This window comes from Chiloscyllium plagiosum, chromosome 24, assembly GCF_004010195.1.
Source record: "Chiloscyllium plagiosum isolate BGI_BamShark_2017 chromosome 24, ASM401019v2, whole genome shotgun sequence".
Lineage (NCBI taxonomy): Eukaryota > Metazoa > Chordata > Chondrichthyes > Orectolobiformes > Hemiscylliidae > Chiloscyllium > Chiloscyllium plagiosum.
The window spans coordinates 56,005,962-56,024,202 of record NC_057733.1 but is presented as its reverse complement, the minus strand read 5'-3'; the positions used below and the strand labels follow the sequence as shown (position 1 = coordinate 56,024,202).

At 43.8% G+C, this 18,241-nt stretch overlaps 1 protein-coding gene across 2 annotated transcripts in view; it reads right to left on the bottom strand.

Annotated features, from left to right (window-relative positions):
* The window catches only part of LOC122562330 (phosphoribosyl pyrophosphate synthase-associated protein 1), a 53,953-nt gene extending 36,889 nt beyond the window's left edge, over window positions 1-17,064 (bottom strand). For both annotated transcript variants that reach the window (XM_043715204.1, XM_043715205.1), the window contains exons 1-4: window positions 16,936-17,064; window positions 12,576-12,642; window positions 9,398-9,570; window positions 5,827-5,942 (exon numbers count right to left, since the gene is read on the bottom strand). In XM_043715204.1, coding sequence (XP_043571139.1) covers window positions 5,827-5,942; window positions 9,398-9,551 — 270 coding nt within the window. In that variant the 5' untranslated portion in view covers window positions 9,552-9,570; window positions 12,576-12,642; window positions 16,936-17,064. The remainder of the gene's footprint in view (window positions 1-5,826; window positions 5,943-9,397; window positions 9,571-12,575; window positions 12,643-16,935) is intronic.
* Window positions 17,065-18,241: the final 1,177 nt, after the last annotated feature.

Genomic DNA, 18,241 nt, shown 5'->3' with positions numbered 1-18,241 from the left:
TACCCACAAACTCCTGCCATTTTTGCTCTATTGTCTTCCCTGCTAGGCTCTGCTTCCAGTCTATTTTTGTCAGTTCCTCTCTCATGCCCTCATAATTACCTTTGTTTAACTGTAACACCATTACATCCGATTTTGCCTTTTCTCTTTCAAACTGCAGACTGAACTCTATCATATTATGATTGCTGCTTCCTAAGTGTTCCCTTACTTTAGGATTTTTTATAAAGTCTGGTTCATTACGTAGCACTAGGTCCAGAATAGCCTGCTCCCTTGTGGGCTCCATGACAAGCTGTTCCAAAAAGCCATCCTGTAAGCATTCCACGAATTCCCTTTCTTTGGATCCACTGGCAACATTATTTACCCAGTCCACCTGCATATTGAAGTCTCCCATGATCACCGTGACCTTGCCTTTCTGACATGCCTTCTCTATTTCCTGGTACATGTTGCGCCCCTGGTCCTGACCACTGTTAGGAGGTCTGTACATAACTCCCACTATGGTTTTTTTGCCTTTGTGGTTCCTCAATTCCACCCACACAGACTCCACATCATCCAATGCTGTACCGTTAAAAGGGAAGGTTATCTAGCCAAAGCAATCGACCATTTGGATCATGGCTGGATCAAAGTTTCCCACTTTGATGTGCATGTAGCTTAATTAGTCAAGTGTACACAGACCTGTCAGAGTTTCTCTTTCTCTGCAAACTTTTGCCATTTTATTGCTGCTTCTCTGATTAAGGACATGTGGCTTTTTCTGTCAGTTTAATACTAATTTCTGTATAAAGACAGCTTGTTTGCAGCAATAAGGGGAGGAGCCGAGAGAGCTCTTAGGGGCAAGAGCTGGTGCTGCTACTATGCTAAAGGTTTTAGAACCTTAGCTCAAGCCTGGCTTTTAGGTATCTATGTTATAGTGTAACATTGATTCCATTGGTAAATAAAAGGTAATAATTTAAACTGAATTGTCTGTTAAGAGTTTTATATTGCAGACTACCAGAGTATGATCTCTGGGACAAACCAAGAGAGGCTACAGGTCGAGTCCATCGGGGATTCCCTCAGCCATCCCAAATAGGTACTTTAACAACCAGAACAAAAGACCCTGTACCCATTATGTGCAGGACAAACACTGCAGAGACTGCACGAAACACTATAAAGGACAAACTGGCAGACAACTAGCTATCCACATTCATGAACACCAACTAGCCAAGAAACCCCACGACCAGCTGTCCCTACTATCTATACACACTGATGACAAGGACCACAATTCAACTGGGACAACACAACAATAATAGGACAAGCCAAACAGAGGACAGCCAGAAAATTCCTAGAACCATGGCACTCATCCACAGACTCCATCAATAATCACGTTGACCTAGACCCAACATCCAGACCACTGCAACAAACAAGCGGAACTGGCAACTGGAAGCTGTGGGAACAAAACCAAACATATTCCAGAAGAGACATAAGCACCACTCCACAGGAGGCTCCTCAACACTGAGGGTGTCCAAGGGAACAAAACATCTGCAAACCAAATTCCCAGCTCGGGGGACATCCCCACAACAACTGCAAAGTTATGTTTCTATTCCCTTCATGCCAGTGCTTGACAAAGAGACAAAGGCAGGTGAGGACCTAGAAACAACCACCACGAAGGAGGTGGCATTGGGCAAACTAATGAAGCCAAGGGTGGACAAGTTTCCTGGCCCTGGGGCAGTTCCAGCAGATTGGAAAACAGCAAAAATGGCGCCACAGTTTAAAAAGGGAGGTGGACAAAAAAGATGGGGAATTATAGACTGGCTAGCTTAACCTCTGTAGTGGGGAAGGTGCTTGAGTCAGAGAGTCATAGAGATGTACAGCATGGAAACAGACTCTTCGGTCCAACCCGTCCATGCCGACCAGATATCCCAACCCAATCTAGTCCCACCTGCCAGCAGCCGTCCCATATCCCTCCAAACCCTTCCTATTCATATACCCATCCAAATGCCTCTTAAATGTTGCAATTGTACCAACCTCCACCATTTCCTTTAGGAGAAAGTGAGGACTGCAGATGCTGGAGATCAGAGCTGAAAATGTGTTGCTGGAAAAGCGCAGCAGGTCAGGCAGCATCCAATGAGCAGGAGAATCGACGTTTCGGGCATGAGCCCTGAAGAAGGGCTTATGCCCGAAACGTCGATTCTCCTGCTCCTTGGATGCTGCCTGACCTGCTGCGCTTTTCCAGCATCACATTTTCAGCTCCACCACTTCCTTTGGCAACTCATTCCATACACCTACCACTCTCTGCATGAAAAGGTTGCCCCTTAGGTTTCTTTTATATCTTTCCAACCTCACCCTAAACCTATGCCCTATAGTTCTGGACTCCAACACCCCAGGGAAAAGACTCCTATCAATGCCCCTCATGATTTCATAAACCTCTATAAGGTCACCCCTCAGCCTCCGACTCTCCAGGGAAAACAGGCCCAGCCTGTTCAGCCTCTCCCTATAGCTCAGATCCTCCATCTGAGAAAGTCACAAACAGTTTACAGAGAGATAATGAGAAGGTGAGTGGGCAATAAGTTCACATGGAGCATAATGTGGGAAAATATAAAATTGTTTATTGTAGTAGAGATAATAAAAGAACAGCATATCATTTAAATGGTGAAAACTGTAGAAAGCTGCACTAGAAAGGGACTGCAGGATAATTGTTCAGGAAACACAGAGATGAAGACAGAACAAGTAATAATATCTGAGTTGGCTTGGGGGAGTGACAGGGATGAAAAGAGTGTGTGTTGGAATGTGAGAATGGGGGATTCCTTGTCGCACACAGGGCAGGGGAACAGAGTGAAGACACTGCTGAGCCAGGAGGTGAGGGGACTTTATGAAGGCCTTCCCTCACTTGGAGCAGGGGAACGGTTTCTCCCTGATGTGATTTTGCCAATGTATTTACAGATTGGATGAGTAATTGAAACCCTTCCCACAGTCCCCAAATATCCACAGTTTCTTTTCAATGTGACATTGGTTTAGTTTCAAAAAGTCACACGTTAACCTGAAGCCCAGACCACACAGATTGTGTACAGTTTCTCCTCACTGTGAATGGTGCATCCCTCTTCCATGTTCTAAAATCTAACGCTACTCATTTTACATTAAATGAAACATCTCTCAGATCCTGGTGAGATGTTTGGTCTGTCTCTTAACTGCACGTCCCCAATTTATAAAACACGTTAGAATTGACCTAAAAATTTTTTTAAAATGAGAGAAAAAGATTAAACTGAAAGCAGCTTGTGAAATCAAGGGGCATTAATGTAGTAATTAGTGGGTTTGGCAATAAGGAATAGTGACCATAAAAGCTATCAGATTGTTGTTAAATCACCAAAGGATTCACTCGCGTTCATCAGGGATGGGAACCTGTCACCCAGTTAGCACCCTCACCAATGTGAAGGGAGAGAGCACTGGGCAGGGGCTGAGAACAGTCCATGGGCTTTTTATACAGTCACTGGGAGAACTTACAGCCTCTGTATAGCGACCTGAAGGAGCTTCTTCTTTGCTGTTTTGTTCACTCAATATATAATCCAATCAATTTAAAGTAAACCAAAATCAGCAACAAAGTCCAAAACAATGGAATGGGAGATGGGAAGCTGTCTAACTAAATCAGAATGTGTTTCTCAGTGTCTGTTAGACACACTGTATCCGGAGGGTCCAATAGTTCTGGAAGGTATTAAGTCCACTGCTGGTCACCCCACCCACTTCCTTTCACTGGATAACCAGGCACAGACAAATGGACAGAGAAGAAGCAAACCCTGGCAGGAAAATGAAGTGAAGGCCACAAGTGGGTGAGCTACGACCTTGTTCAATATCAGAGCAGGCTTGATGGGCCAAGAGGACTCTCACATTCTCCTCTAACTATCGTTCAGTTAGTAACAAGCCGCTCAAATGCTGTCCATTCGGGTCCTAGAGATTAGTTCTAACCAAGTGAAGATCATTCAACATCCCTATGCCCTCCACACTGCACGATTATCAAAGGAAGAAATAGCAAGACATCTCAATAGAAATCGTCCCCTTGGGCAGACACAGCATGGGCTCACGAAGGGCAGGTAACGCTAAACAAATCTTTAGGAACTCTATGAAGACATTACAAACAGTGGACAACAGGGAACCGGTCAATGTGGTGTATCTAGATTTCCAAAAGGCATTTGACAAGGTTCCGCACAAGAGGCTGCTGCATAAGATAAAGATGCAAGGCGTTATGGGTAAAATATTAGCATGGACAGAGGATTGGTTAACTAATAGGAAGCAAAGAGTGGGGATACGTGTGCTTTTCTAGCTGGTGGTATGCCTCAGACCACAATTATTCACAGTTTACATCGATGATTTGGAGTTGGGAACCATGTGTAGTGTGTCAAAGCTTGCGGATGACATTGAGATGAGTGATAGTGCAAAGTGTGCAGAGGACTGTGAAACTTTGCAAAGGGACATAGATAGTTTAAGTGAGTGGGCAAAGGTCTGCCAGATGGAGTACAATGTTAATAAATGTGAAGCCATCCATTTTGGTAGGAGTAACAGTAAAAAGGACTATTACTTGAACAGTAAAAAATTGCAGCATGCTGCTGTGCAGACTGTCCTGGGTATCCTTGCACATTAATCACAGGAGGTTGGTCTGCAGGTGCAACAGGTAATAAAGAAAAAAATGGAATTTTGTCCTTCATTGCTAAAGGGATTGAGTTTAATAACAGGGAGGTTATGTTGCAGCTATACAGGGCACTGGTGAGGCCACACCTGGAGTACTGCATGTAGTTTTGGCCTCCTTACTTGAGAAAGGATGTACTGGCACTGGAGGGGGTGCAGAGGTGGTTCACTGGGTTGATTCCAGAGTTGAGGGGCGCCTGGGATTATATTCATTGGAATTTAGAAGAATGAGGGGTAAGTCTTATAGAAACATATAAAATTATGAAGTGAATAGATAGGATAGAAGTAGAGAGGATGTCTCCACTGCCAGGTGGAAGTATAAGGGCAAGAGAGCATAGCCTCAAAATTAGGGGGAGCAGATTTCGGACTGAGTCGAGAAGGAACCTCTTCGCTCAGAGGGTTAGGAATCGATGGAATTCCCTGCCCAGAGAAATGGTTCCTCAGTAAACATTTTCAAAGCTAAGATAGATAATTTTATGAACTGTAAAGGAATTAAGAATTATGGTGAGAGGGCAGGTGAGTGGAGCTGAGCCCACGAAAAGATCAGGCATGGTCTTACTGAATGGGGATTGGCTCAAAGGGCCAGACAGCCTACTCCTGCTCCTAGTTAGGTTCCCGTAAAGTGGTTAAGAGATCTAGCTGAATATTTTTAAAAAGTAAAAGAGGATGAGTCGGAGAGTCCAGAACTAGAGGGCATAGGTTGAGAGGGGAAAAGATATAAAAGAGACCGAAGGAGCAACTTTTTCACACACAGGGTGGTACGCGTATGGAATGAGCTGCCAGAGGAAGTGGTGGAGGCTGGTACAATTGCAACATTTAAGAGGCATTTTGATGGGTATATGAATAGGAAGGGTTTGGAGGGATATGGACCGGGTGCTGGCAGGTGGGACTAGATTGGGTTGGGATATCTGGTCGGCATGGACGGGTTGGACCAAAGGGTCTGATTCTATGCTATACATCTCTATGAGACTAATGGTGAGAGACAGTGGGACAGTTAGGTTACTCCTGAGTTTCCCTTGTAAAGATGAAGACACAATTAGGAAAATGGTTATGTTGTAAACACCAAATTATTTCATGTCTAATCAACACTGAAACAGCTTATTAGCATCTCTGAAACTACTTGGAGAACCTCCCTGGGAAGCCCCGGGATTCCCACCAGTTGACAAGATTCCACAATCTCACCTCATCCTGGATGTACTGCAGGAGGAACGGTGATGCTCGAAGATTGTCAACAGGAATGTTGAAGAAGCCCTGGATTTCCTTCTGATGCAAGTCCATGGTGATGATGTGGGTTAAACCTGAGGACACAGTACACAAGTCTCATCAAACACTCAAACAGATTCCAAACCAAGGCCAGAAACGGACAGAGAAAACAGGAGAGCTAGGTTGTTCAGCCCTTCAAGCCTGCTCCTTTATTCAATACAATCATGGCTGATCATCTCAGTCCCTTGTTCCTACAGCTTCGCTTCAGCAAAGCTTTATATCCAACCCCTCTTCGAAACCATACAATGTTTTGGTCTTGACTACTTTCCTTTGTAGCAAATTTCAGAGGTTCACCACTTCTTAGGTGAAGAGATTTCTCCTCATCTCAATTCTAAATGACCTACCTCATATCCTTAGACTGTGACTCTTGGTTCTAGACACTCCAGATATTGGAAACATCCTTCCTGCATCTACTCTGTCAGGTCTTGTTAGACTTTTACAGGTTTCATAGAGATCCGTTTTCATTCTTCTGAACTCCAGTGAACATAATGGTAACTGATTTAACCTGTCCTCACGTCAGTCCTGCCAAGTGAAGGATCAGTCCAGTAAACTTTGCTGCACTACCTCAGTAGGAGCATCCTTCCCCAGATAAGGAGGCCAATACTGCACACAGTACTCCAGGTGTGGTCTCACCAGGCCCTGCATAATTGCAGCGAGACATCCCTGCTCCTATATTCAAATCCTCTCGCTACAAAAGCCATTTACTTTCTTAACTGCCTGCTGCAACTGCATACTGACCTTCAGTGACTGGTGTACAAGGACCCCCAGGTCTCACGGCTCATTCTCCTCTCGCAATTTAACACCAAATAATAATCTGCTTTGCTGTTTTTGATCCCAAAGTGAATAACCTAACATTTATTCACATTATGTCGCATCTTGGAGATATTACATTTAGTTCCCTCATCTAAATTAGTAATATATACCGTAATTAGTGAGGACAGAGCACAGATCTCTACAGAATCCTATTAATCACTACCTACCATTCGGAAAAAGATCCATATGTTTTGTGTCTGCCAGCCAATTCTCTATCCATCGCATTATACTACTCCAAAGCCCCACGTGCTTTCATTTATTGAATTGAACTGAATTTATTGTCACGTGTACCAAGGCACAGTGAAAAGCTTTGCCTTGTGAGCAATACAGGCAGATCACATAGTGAAGTAGCATAGATAGTAAATAATAGGGAAACACAGCAAAGTACAAAATCACAGGTACAGGCAAATGCTAAGAGTTTGAGAGTCCATTCAGTATTCTAACAACAGTAGGGTAGAAACTGTCTCGAAACCGGCTGGTGTGTGTGTGTGTGTGGGTGCGGAGGTGCGTTCAGGTTTCTGTACCTTCTCCCCGATGGTAGAGGTTGTAGAAAAGCATTGCCAGGGTGGGATGGATCTTTGAGAATGCTGGCGGCCTTTCCTTGACAGCGGGCCTAGTAGATGGATTCTATAGATGGGAGGTTGGCCTTTGTGATTGTCCGGGCCGAGTTCACCACTCTCTGTAACCGTCTCTGATCTTGAGTGGTACAGTTGCTGTACCTGGTACTGATACATCCAGACAGAATGCTCTCAATAGCGCACCTATAAAAGTTGGTAAGGGTATTTGCCATCATGCCAAATTTCCTCACTGGCCTTTGTAACCAGTGTGTCCACATGAAGAGTCCAAGAAAGCTTGTTGTGGATGACCACTCCCAGGAGCTGGACACTCTCCATCCGTTCGACCTCTGTGCTGTTAATGTGTCAGGGGGCATAAGTAACATAAGTTTAAATAAGTTTAAAGTCAATAATGAGTTCCTTGGTTTAGCCAGCATTGAGAGCTAGGTTGTTCTCAGTGCACCATTTTTCCAGGTCTTCCATCTCCCGTCTGTAGTTTGTTTCATCACCATCTGGAGATTTGACCGACTATGGTGGTGTCATTAGCGAACTTGCAAATGTCATTAGTCGGGTATTTGATGGGTATACAGTGAGTACTGTAGGGGGCTGAGTACGCTCCCTTGGGGGGCTCCAGTGTTGAGTGTCAGTGAGGATGAAATATTGTCCCCAGTCTTCACTGACTGTGGACTGTGGGTCAGGAAACTGAGGATCCAGTTGCAGAGAGTGGGGCTTAGTCCGAGATAACTAAGTTTAGTAATCAGTCTCGAGGGATTGATAGTGTTGAAGGCTGAACTGTAGTCAATGAGTAGGATTCTTATGTAGCTGTTCTTGGTGTCAAGATGTTCTAGGGAGGAATGAAGGGCAAGTGATATGGCATCTGATGTGGATCTGTTGGCCTGATACGCAAATTGCAGTGGGTCAAGAGTAGTGGGGAGGCTGGTGTTGATTAATGCCATGACCAGCCTTTCAAAGCACTTCATGCCCACCGACGTTAGGGTCACTGGGCGGTAGTCATTGAGACATGCTGCATGAGCCTCTTAGGCACAGGGATGGTGTTGGCCCTCTTGAAACAGGCAGGGACAGTGGCCTGCTGCAGGGAGAGGCTAAAAATGTCCGAGAAGACCTCTGCCAGTTGTTCTGTGCATGGTCTGAGTGCACGGCCTGGTACTCCGTCTGGTCCCATCGCTTTCCTTAGATTCACATGAAGGAAAACTGATCTGATCTCTGATGCAATTACTGTTAAGATTGGTTCATCAGGTTACCTCTCCGCCGAAATTCTGCTCAAAGTGAGCATAGAAGGCAGTGAGACTATCTGGGAAGGATGTGTCATCATCTGCTATCTTGCACTGTCTCTTTTCAGAACCTGTGATGTCATTCAGTCCTTGCCATAGTTGCTGGGTGTCTGTCTGGGTCTCTAGTTTAAATTTAACACTAGAATCTCTCATGGAGATTGTCAAAAGCCCTCTGAAATCCAAACAAAACAAATCCACCAGCTTCCTATCATCAGCTCTATTAGTTACATCCTCGAAGAATGCCAGAGATTTGTCAAGTGTGATTTCCCTTTCCTAAATCCATGCTGACTGTCCAAACCTGCCAGTAAACAAATTAACAGTCTCCGATACGGAAATAAAAACAAAATTGTGAATGCTGGAAATCTGAAACAAAAACCATGAAGAGAAACTCAGCAGAATTAATGTTGAATCCAGTGACTCTTCATTTTGGAGTTCTGACAAAGGATCACTAGACTCAAAACATTAACTCTGTTTTTCACTATACAAGTGCTGTCAGACCTGCTGAGTTTCTCCAACACTTGCTGAAGAAATTCTTAAATACTGAACCCGCTTCAACATGACCCAAGCCCTCGGCTATCAGGCAGACCCTTTGAGCTAGCACTGGCTTTTCCTTGTGGTGAACGAGGAGATAATCACAAATACATTTAATGAAAACAGATGGAGAGAGAAAGGCAAGAGCATGTTTCCAGGAGTCACTATCAGTCCCACCTCTATTGTTATCATCACTTCAAGGAATTTATAACTTTGCCAATTGAACATCAGTTACTATTCACGGTAAGTAGTAACATACCAAGAGCCACACAAACTCTGCTCCTCCCCTATATTGCTCACCTGCTTTAGCTAGCATGCATGCAAGTAGTTTACACACAATCGAGCCCCTTTTCCTCATCTTGCACTGCTTGCTGTAGGGGAAGTACGGAATTACACCAATGATGTTCCGGGCACATGATGTTTTGCAGGCATAGGCCATGACCAGCAGTTCCATTACAGCCGTATTAACATCTCTGCAAAAGAATGACATGTTAAGCCTGCTCAAAGTCTTTTCGCGTTGACTCAACATTACCAGCACAGCCAGTGTCACAATCCCACTTAACCATTCATTTCCAAAAAGGTAAAGATACACCCCGAAAGGCAGTAGGAACAGAAGGTGGCTGTTCTGCCCCTTGAGCCTGCTCCACCAATAAAGATCAGACATTCCTCATGTTCACGTTCTTCTCTGTAACCCTTGATTCTCCAACTTATCAAGAATCCATCTATCTCAGCCTTAAATATACAAAAGGACTCTGCCCCTACAGCTCGTCGTGGAATTCCAAAGACTTAACCCTCAGAAGAAATTCATCCTTATCTCAGTCTTAAATTGATGTCCCTTTATTCCGAGAGTATGCTCTGATCCTAGATTCTCCCCGAGAGGAAAACAGCCTGTCAGCGTTGACCCGGTCAAGCCCCTCAATAATCCTATATTTCTCAATGAGATCACCCCTCATTCTTGTAAACTTTAAATACAATCAACCTGTTTAGCCTTTGTCATAAGAATCCCTCCTTACCTGGCGAACCTTCTCTGAACTGCAGTGCAAGATGAGGAGAAGGGGCTCTTTTAATAGGTGAACCAACCCTGCTGACAGTACTCCAGGTGGGGTCTCCCCAGCACCTTGTACACTTGCAGTAAGACTTCCCTACTCTGATACTCCAATCCCCATGAAATAAGGACCAACATTCCACTCGCCTTCCTGATTACCTGGGTGCTAGCTTTCCGTGTTTCAGGCACAAGTTCCACCCAAATCCCTTTGCTAGGCAGCTTTCTGCAACTTTCTTCCATTTAAATACTGTTCTTTTATCGTTCCTTCCTTCCAAAATGAACATTTTCCCCACGTTACACTCCATTGCCAATGTTTTGCCCCCTTTACCAATCACTATTTACAGACACAGTCTGCATCCATCTCAAGTTGCCTTTCCACCTGCTTTTGTGTCATCTTCAAATTTAGCTACAGTACATTCACTTCCTTTTCAAAGTCATTTATAAATTCTGTAAAGAGTTGTGATCCAAGCAGTGAACCCCATGGAACCCACTGATTACAGGTCTCCAAAACGGAAAATGAACTCCTTATTCTCAATGTTTCCTGCCCATTGGCTAATTCTCTGCCCATGCCAATCCATTAGCTTCAACACCGCAGGTTCTCATTTTGTAACTTAATATGTTGAGGGGTACCTTGGTGAATACTTTCTGGAGGTCCAAATACAACATATCTATTGGTTCCCCTCTATCCACTCTGGTTGAGACTTCCCAGAAAAATCCTTAATAAATTGAGTCATACATCAATTGAATGAGCTTCCTCATTTCCCCTGCCCCCACCTTACCTCAGTCCCAATCCCCGGATTCAGCACCGCCCTCTTGACCTGCAATCTTCTTCCCGACCTCTCCGCCCCCACTCCCTCTCCGTCCTCTCACTCGATTCTCCTGCTCCTCGGATGCTGCCTGGCCAGTTGCGTTTTTCCAGCACCACACCTTTCAACTCCAGTATTAATAGAATGTTCAAAGCATCTTCCACTGTAAAGACTGATGCAAAATATCTGTCAAACTCCTCTACCATTTCCTTGTTCCTCAAAACTGTCTCAGATTAATTTTTGAAGGGGCCTTTGTGCACTTTTTGACCCCTCTCTTCTTTTCTATATATTTAAAGCAGCATTTACTGTCAGTTTTTATATTCCACCCTCCTTTGCTGGATTCGGAATCTAGGGAAGCGGTTTAGTCCATCCCCTATGGAAACTCTCAATCTCACTGCTGGATTTTAAACTGCCTTCGGCTCTGCCACCGCGTGGAAGTAAGCTCCTTTGAAGCTGCCCAAAAACTCTTGTTCCTTTCAGTGTAAAACGGATTATAAAATCAGTTCAACATGCAAACAAATAAGAGTAGCCTCTAACTGGTAGATTTGTAAAAAGTTCTCCAGTTTACCAATTCACCAATTCTCCAGCGATTGGGAATGCAAAGATTTGTAGTCCGAGCAGGGAAATGATAAGGAGAGCATGAACCACATATTTGCACCCCTTTCAAAAATCAATAGATTAGGAGCTTCTCGGCCTATTCAGTCCCCAGTGAACGGGGCACACGGAAGGTGAACGGGGCACACAGGAATTTAACGGGGCACACGGAGTGAACGGGGAAAGTTACCACCTGCTTCTGATGGTTTGGAGTTGGGATTTGGATACTGAGCTCGATGATCAGCCATGGTCACATTGAATGGGGCAAACAGGCTCAAAAGGGCCAAATGGCCTACTCCTTCTCCTATCTCATAGGATTACATCACTCCAAATCTATGCCTTCTCTTTTTTTCCTTTTGTGAGCAGAACAGCTTCTCCTTATCCATTCTGTTCAGCTCACTCATGATATTGAAAATCTCTATCATATCTCTCTTCAACTTCCTCAATCTGTCCTTGTAACTAAAAGGTTTCTCATCCCTTGAACCACTGTTATGAATTTGTACCGTCTCTGATGTGCTGTCCACAATTGTACATAATACTCGAGCTGAGGTCTTACAAAGAGCCTTGTACAAGTTCAATGTCACCTCCTTGCTCTTGTACTCTATGCTCTATGGCAATGAGAAAACCAAACTGATAAAGCTATTCCTCCAACACCCCCTTACTCCAGCCACTATCCACAGAGGGGCCTCTGGACAAACTCAGACCATTACAACACTACAAAAGCAAGTGCACTGAGCAGCCTGAGTAATTTGCAAAATAAGGAAGCAAACAGAACAATCAATTCCTTGTGTAATACAGAATGAGGAAACATTGCGTTGCCAAAGCTTGCTTGTTTCTATAATACAGAACAGCAAGTGACACGGGGCTCCTGCTTTCCTCACACTGACTAACGTGTATCCAACCACCCGCTGCAATCACATTGTGAAATACAACAGAAGGATTGCATCACCTGCTGAGTGCCCACCTCATCCCTCTCCAGTGACAGTCTCCATCACAGAGAACAACGCTGATTACTCAGGCACCCGACACTGACCTGGAGATGGTCTGTATGATGAAAATATCCTGTCCACGAACCGATTCTTTTATCTCTACACGGGTTTCTGCAAGACAATGCGACATACAGAGAAATAAGAGACCTTTTCATCAAGGGCAGGTCATGTCTCACAAACCTCACTGAGTGATTTTGAGAAGGTGACCAAGTATGTAGATGAGGGTAGGGCGGTTAACGTGGTATACATGGACTTCAGTAAAGCCTTTCATAAGGTTCCACTTGGTGGGCTGTTGATGCAGAGGCGTGAGATTGAGGGTGATTTAGCAGTTCGGATTAAAAACTGGTTTTCTATTAGGCAGCAGGTGGTTGATGGAAAGTATTCAGCCTGGAGTCCGGTTACTAGTGGTGTGGCACAAGGATCTGTTTTGGGACCACTGCTGTTTGTCATTTACATAAATGACTTAGGCTCAGGCATAGGTGGACAGGTTAGTAAATTTGCAGATGACACTAAAATCGGTGGAGTAGTGGACAGTGGAAGAATGTTACAGGTTGCAGGGGGACTTGGATAAACTGCAGAATTGGACTGAGAGGTGGCAAATGGCGTTCAATGCAGCTAGATATGAGGTGATGCACTTTGAGAAGAATAACAGGAAGGCAGAGTAGTGGGTCAGTGGAAAGATCCTCGGTAGTGTGGATGTGCAGAGGGACCTTGGAGTCCATGTACATAGATCCCTGAAAGTTGTCACCCAGGTGGATAGTGCGGGTAAGGAGGCATACGGCGTGTTAGGTTTCATTGGTAGAGAGATTGAGTTCCAGAGCCGCAAAGTCATGCTGTAACTATACAAAACGTTGGTATGGCCACACTTGGAATATTGTGTACAATTCTGTTCGCCCCATTACAGGAAGCACATGGAAGCATTGGAAAAGGTGCAGAGGAGATTTACCAGGATGTTGCCTGTTCAGGAGGGAAGGTCTTATGAGGAAAGGCTGAGAGACTTGGGTCTGTTCTCATTGGAAAGGCGGCTGCTAAGAGGAGATTTGATAGAGACATACAAGATGATCAGAGGATTAGATAGGGTAGGCAGTGAAAGTCTTTTTCCTAGGATGATGTCGTCAGCTTGTACGAGGGGGCATAACTGCAAAGTAAGGGGTGATAGATTCTTTACTCAGTGGTAAGGGCGTGGAATGCCCTACCTGCCAATGTGGTTAACTCAGCAACATTAGGGAGATTTAAACAATCCTTGGATAAGCACATGGATGATATGGGATAGTGTAGGTTAGATGGGCTTAGATTAATTCACAAGCCGAAGGGTCTGTTCTGCGCTGTGTTGTTCTATGTTCTTTTGATCAATGTAACTGAAGTTCAATACTATAAGCCTACATACAAACTATTTCAGAGATAACAGCCCAATCGGGGAAATACATAGATATACTCAATTGCATCATTCTCTCTATCCTCACACTTTGTGTACTAAGGCTGAGCTCAAATTCATTCAACTGTCTCCAATGGGATATAGAAAGAAAGATCGACCTGGTGGTGTATGTCCTGAAACGCTTGAAAGAAAGTTGTGAAAACGTATGAGAGATGCTCACATAATAGAAGCATCAAGTACATAGCAAGGAGGCCACAGGCAAGTTTTATAAAACCCCAGTTGAAACCTCAGAAAAGGTTCACAGCAGTTCAGTGGAGATTTACAGGAAACATACCAAAGGTAAGGGATTTCAGTTACATGCAGAATTTGAAGAATATGGATCATTATTTTTGTTGCTTCAAATTAAGTTTGTGGCATTTTGGTTTGCTCTTATTTTGTTACTTTCTGTTCTTGTCTGTGCTTCCTTATGAATGGGTTCAATGTGTATTTTAGAATCATAAACGGTTTGGGTCTGTAAACCAAAAGGGGATTGTTTCCCAAAGGTAACATGCTCAAAATTAAAACCAACAGTGACGGGGAAACTGTTTCTTTTTGAAGATATGATTTATAATTTGGAACATGCTCCCTTAAAGACCAATGGGAGCTTATCAATGAGTAACTTTGGAAAGCAAATTAGAAATGACACAAGGGGAAAGGTGTGCAGGTTTCTTGGGAAAGCCAAAAGGGGCTGGTATCAACTGGAGAGCTCTTTTAAAACAGCCCACACAGGCACATTGGGTTGAATGGTCTTTGCTATTTAATTTTTCAAGTTAACTGTTCTCTTTCCAGAAGTGACACCAGAACTCTATTTCAGCAGATTTTTTAAAATTCATATTTCCAGGTTTTTTTTTCAATATTTGTTTTGTTTTCCTTATTTTGTTCCCATTCACTCATGGGACATAGGCACCACTGGTTGGCCAACATTTATTGCCAGTGACTAGTTGCCCTTGAGGAGGTGGTGGTCAGCTGCAGTCCACATGATTGTCTCTATGATTCCAGGTCATGAATACTCAGCAGAGATACAGTGAAGCAACTCAGAATGGTGCATCCAAGAATACATGATGAGACATCGATCTCACTGTCACTTAGAGCAGTAATTCATTTAGTCCAATCATTGACAAATATGCCAGTGTTATTTTCAGCATAGCCAGCCTGGAGTAGAATCCTGCATGATTAGCACAATAGCTACAAGATTGAAATCAGCTTCCAGGAAAGCTGAGGAAGTGCAGACAGGAAGAGCAGAAAGTTAAAAAAAAACAAACCAAAACACCACAAGGTCAAATTTGAGGAAACATCTTAGCCAGGGAGTCTGCATTATACTATACAGCACACCATGTCCACGAGAACAGGCCTATGTCTAACTTCTGATTGGAGAACAGTGCTCCCTCAGCATTGAGCCCCCGTGACATGGTGCTCCTTTAGTCTTGGCCACCAACCTCCCCTTTGTCATGGTGTGGTGCTCCCTCAGCATTTAGCCCCTATAGCACAGCACTCCCTTGGCATTGGTATTAATCGGAATTCAAGGTTCATATCCTGCATTCACAATGTGAACCTACACACAAACTCAGACATTTGACAAAGTTCCTGCTCTGATTCACTGGAAGTGTTTGACATACAAGCAGCACAGTGAGCTCCATCCTTAGCCCAGTCTGTTCCCAAAGTGAACAGGTAAGTGTATTCACATGTTACAGACCCAGTATCAGGAAGTGTGCTCTTTCCCAATTCATTACTGTCCAATTCGGATACCAACAGAAATGGCTGCACTTTGGTAACTTGTCAGTTAGAAAGTCAACAAGTTTCTCATTAGTATTGGTCATTTCAGAGATGGGGAAGGAGCAACAGCAAAGGGTCTTAATTCTGATGTAATAAAAAGGTGCTGAAAATACTCAGGTCAGACTTTTTCTGGAGAACCAGAGCCAAATGTTTCAAGCCAAGATGAGTTTTCATCAGAAATCCTCAGTTCGGATGATATATCATCAGAAGCTGAAGTTTCCCAGGCGCCCCATGAATGATGCCTAACTATGGACTTTTTTCAAATATTCTACTTATATTTCAGATTTGCAGCATTTGCAACATGTTGCTTTGTGCGTGCCCTCAGGATCATTGCTTCGTGTAAGCAGATAGTTATCTATTTAGAATCAGAGAATCCCTACAGTGGGGAAGCAGGCCATTCAGCCCATCAAATCCACACTGACCCTCAGTACAGCTTCCCAACCTAGACCCACCTCCCCACTCCCATCCTGCAAACCTGCATTTGCTGAGGCTAATCCACCTAATCCAAACATCTTTGGACTGGGGGGGGCGGGGAGGGAAGAGAGAGAGAGAGAGAGAGAGAGAGAGAGAGAGAGAGAGAGAGAAGAACCGGAAGAACCAAATGAAACCCACACAGACACAAGGAGAATGTCTGTGTGGAGATTGTACAGTCACCTGAGGCTGGAATTGAACTGGTGGAGCAGCAGTGCTAACCACTGAGTCACCTGGTTTATCTGAAAGCATCCAGTCAGGGCAATTCTGGGCTTTCCAAAAGGTGCATAGGAGCAGAGATGGTGCGCAAACAGGCACCCACGTTCACAATTGCAACCCCTGTCCCCCACCACTTCACCCTCCCTATTTTGGTAGTACTCTTCACCCCCAAACAGGCCCCACTGAAGGGATGCAATTATTTTCAAGACCTCTGATGGGGTTAAGAAAGCACTATGTAAATATGAAGTGCTCCCCATGAATTCGATCTGCCCCCAGAGCCCGTACACCACAGGCAGCCCACAAATTCAGTAGGAGATTCCGAGCTAACATGGTCCCTGCAGTCTGTATCACAGAATTACTATTTCTCACAGGCTGGTGGTGGGGGTGGAATTGCAGAGGAGAAACAAGGAAGCTAGATAATTACAGGCTACATATATAGATGTCATGCATGCTTACAGCACTGAACAGTACATCAATATACCGATACCATCACTTCACCGTTTACAGTAGAGAACAGAGCCCCTTACCCCGGTTCGGTTCCTGGTACACCACAGCTTTGCCAAGTTCGACTCCAAGACGTCTAAAGAAAAACAGAGACGAGATTAAACATTTATAATTGCAGGCTCAGTGCTGTTCAATGTGATCAAGATTTTAGCTTCAAACTTAGTCTGTGACTCAGAGCAACTAACAGCAATTGTACCACAAAGAGACATTTGAAGATCTCAAGGCCACGCAATTCCTGATTTCTTTCAAATTAACTTTTGGTTAATGGTTATTAACTTTTTAGTCCACAGGAGATCAAACTGCACAATTTTCATTTCAAAAAAACCACAGAACCAGTTCCAAGTTCAATTAAAGTCATGGGAAAAATTACAAGTGTAATATTTCCGCTAGCTCAATAGGTCTTTTCAAAGTTTTAGCTGTTTGAAGCTGGATACACACCAAGTAATTGGTATCTAATTAAAAAGGAGTGACTTAAAATGATCATTCAATGTCCTGCAATTCTGCATCATCGCAGAATCTGAAAGGACAGATTGTAAATGGATTTCTCAACAACTCAAACTAGAAACCACCTTTAAGACAATAAATGATGCAGTGAGGCTTCACACACACATTACAAAACTAAGTGGAATACTGAGCTCTGTTTGGAGATATGAGGCCTGATCAGAGTTTGGAAAGAGGACTTTTATGGTGGGGTTTAGGAAGCAAGATCGAGATATGCAGAGAGTGAATTCTAGAGTTCAGGACATAACAGCATTGGACGAATTAAAATAAAGGATAAACAGAATAAAGAGTACAACTAATATTTCAGGGGATTTAAGATTGTAGAGATGTGGACAGGAATGGAGAGATCGGAAAGCAAGAATAAGAATTTTAAAATCCACACACTGCTTGAACAGGACACTTGGTGTGCATAGGGGTGACAGGAATCCAGAACTTGCCCTGAATTATGAAACCGACAAAGTTCTGGATCCCTCAAAAGGTAAAGTTGTGAGAGACCAGCCAGTAATGCTTTTGAACAGAACTAAAAATCAGAAGTAATGACAAGGTGAACGGGTGTTTCAGCTGCAATGATCTGAACCAAGATGAAGGTGAATATTTTAACGGAGCTGGAAATGGGCAATTTCATTGATACCATGATTGAAGTCAGGTAAATTAGGAATTTTCTGGATTTTTATAAAATCGTTAACTTTTGAGGAGAATAGCAGTGTGACTTCCTCATGACCACAGTGAAGCGTGACACTCATCGGAGATGCAGAAATTGAGGCAAGGTCAACATTCATTGTATAATTGCCTTGAAGGAAGTAGCTGAGGTCAGCCATTTCAAGAGCA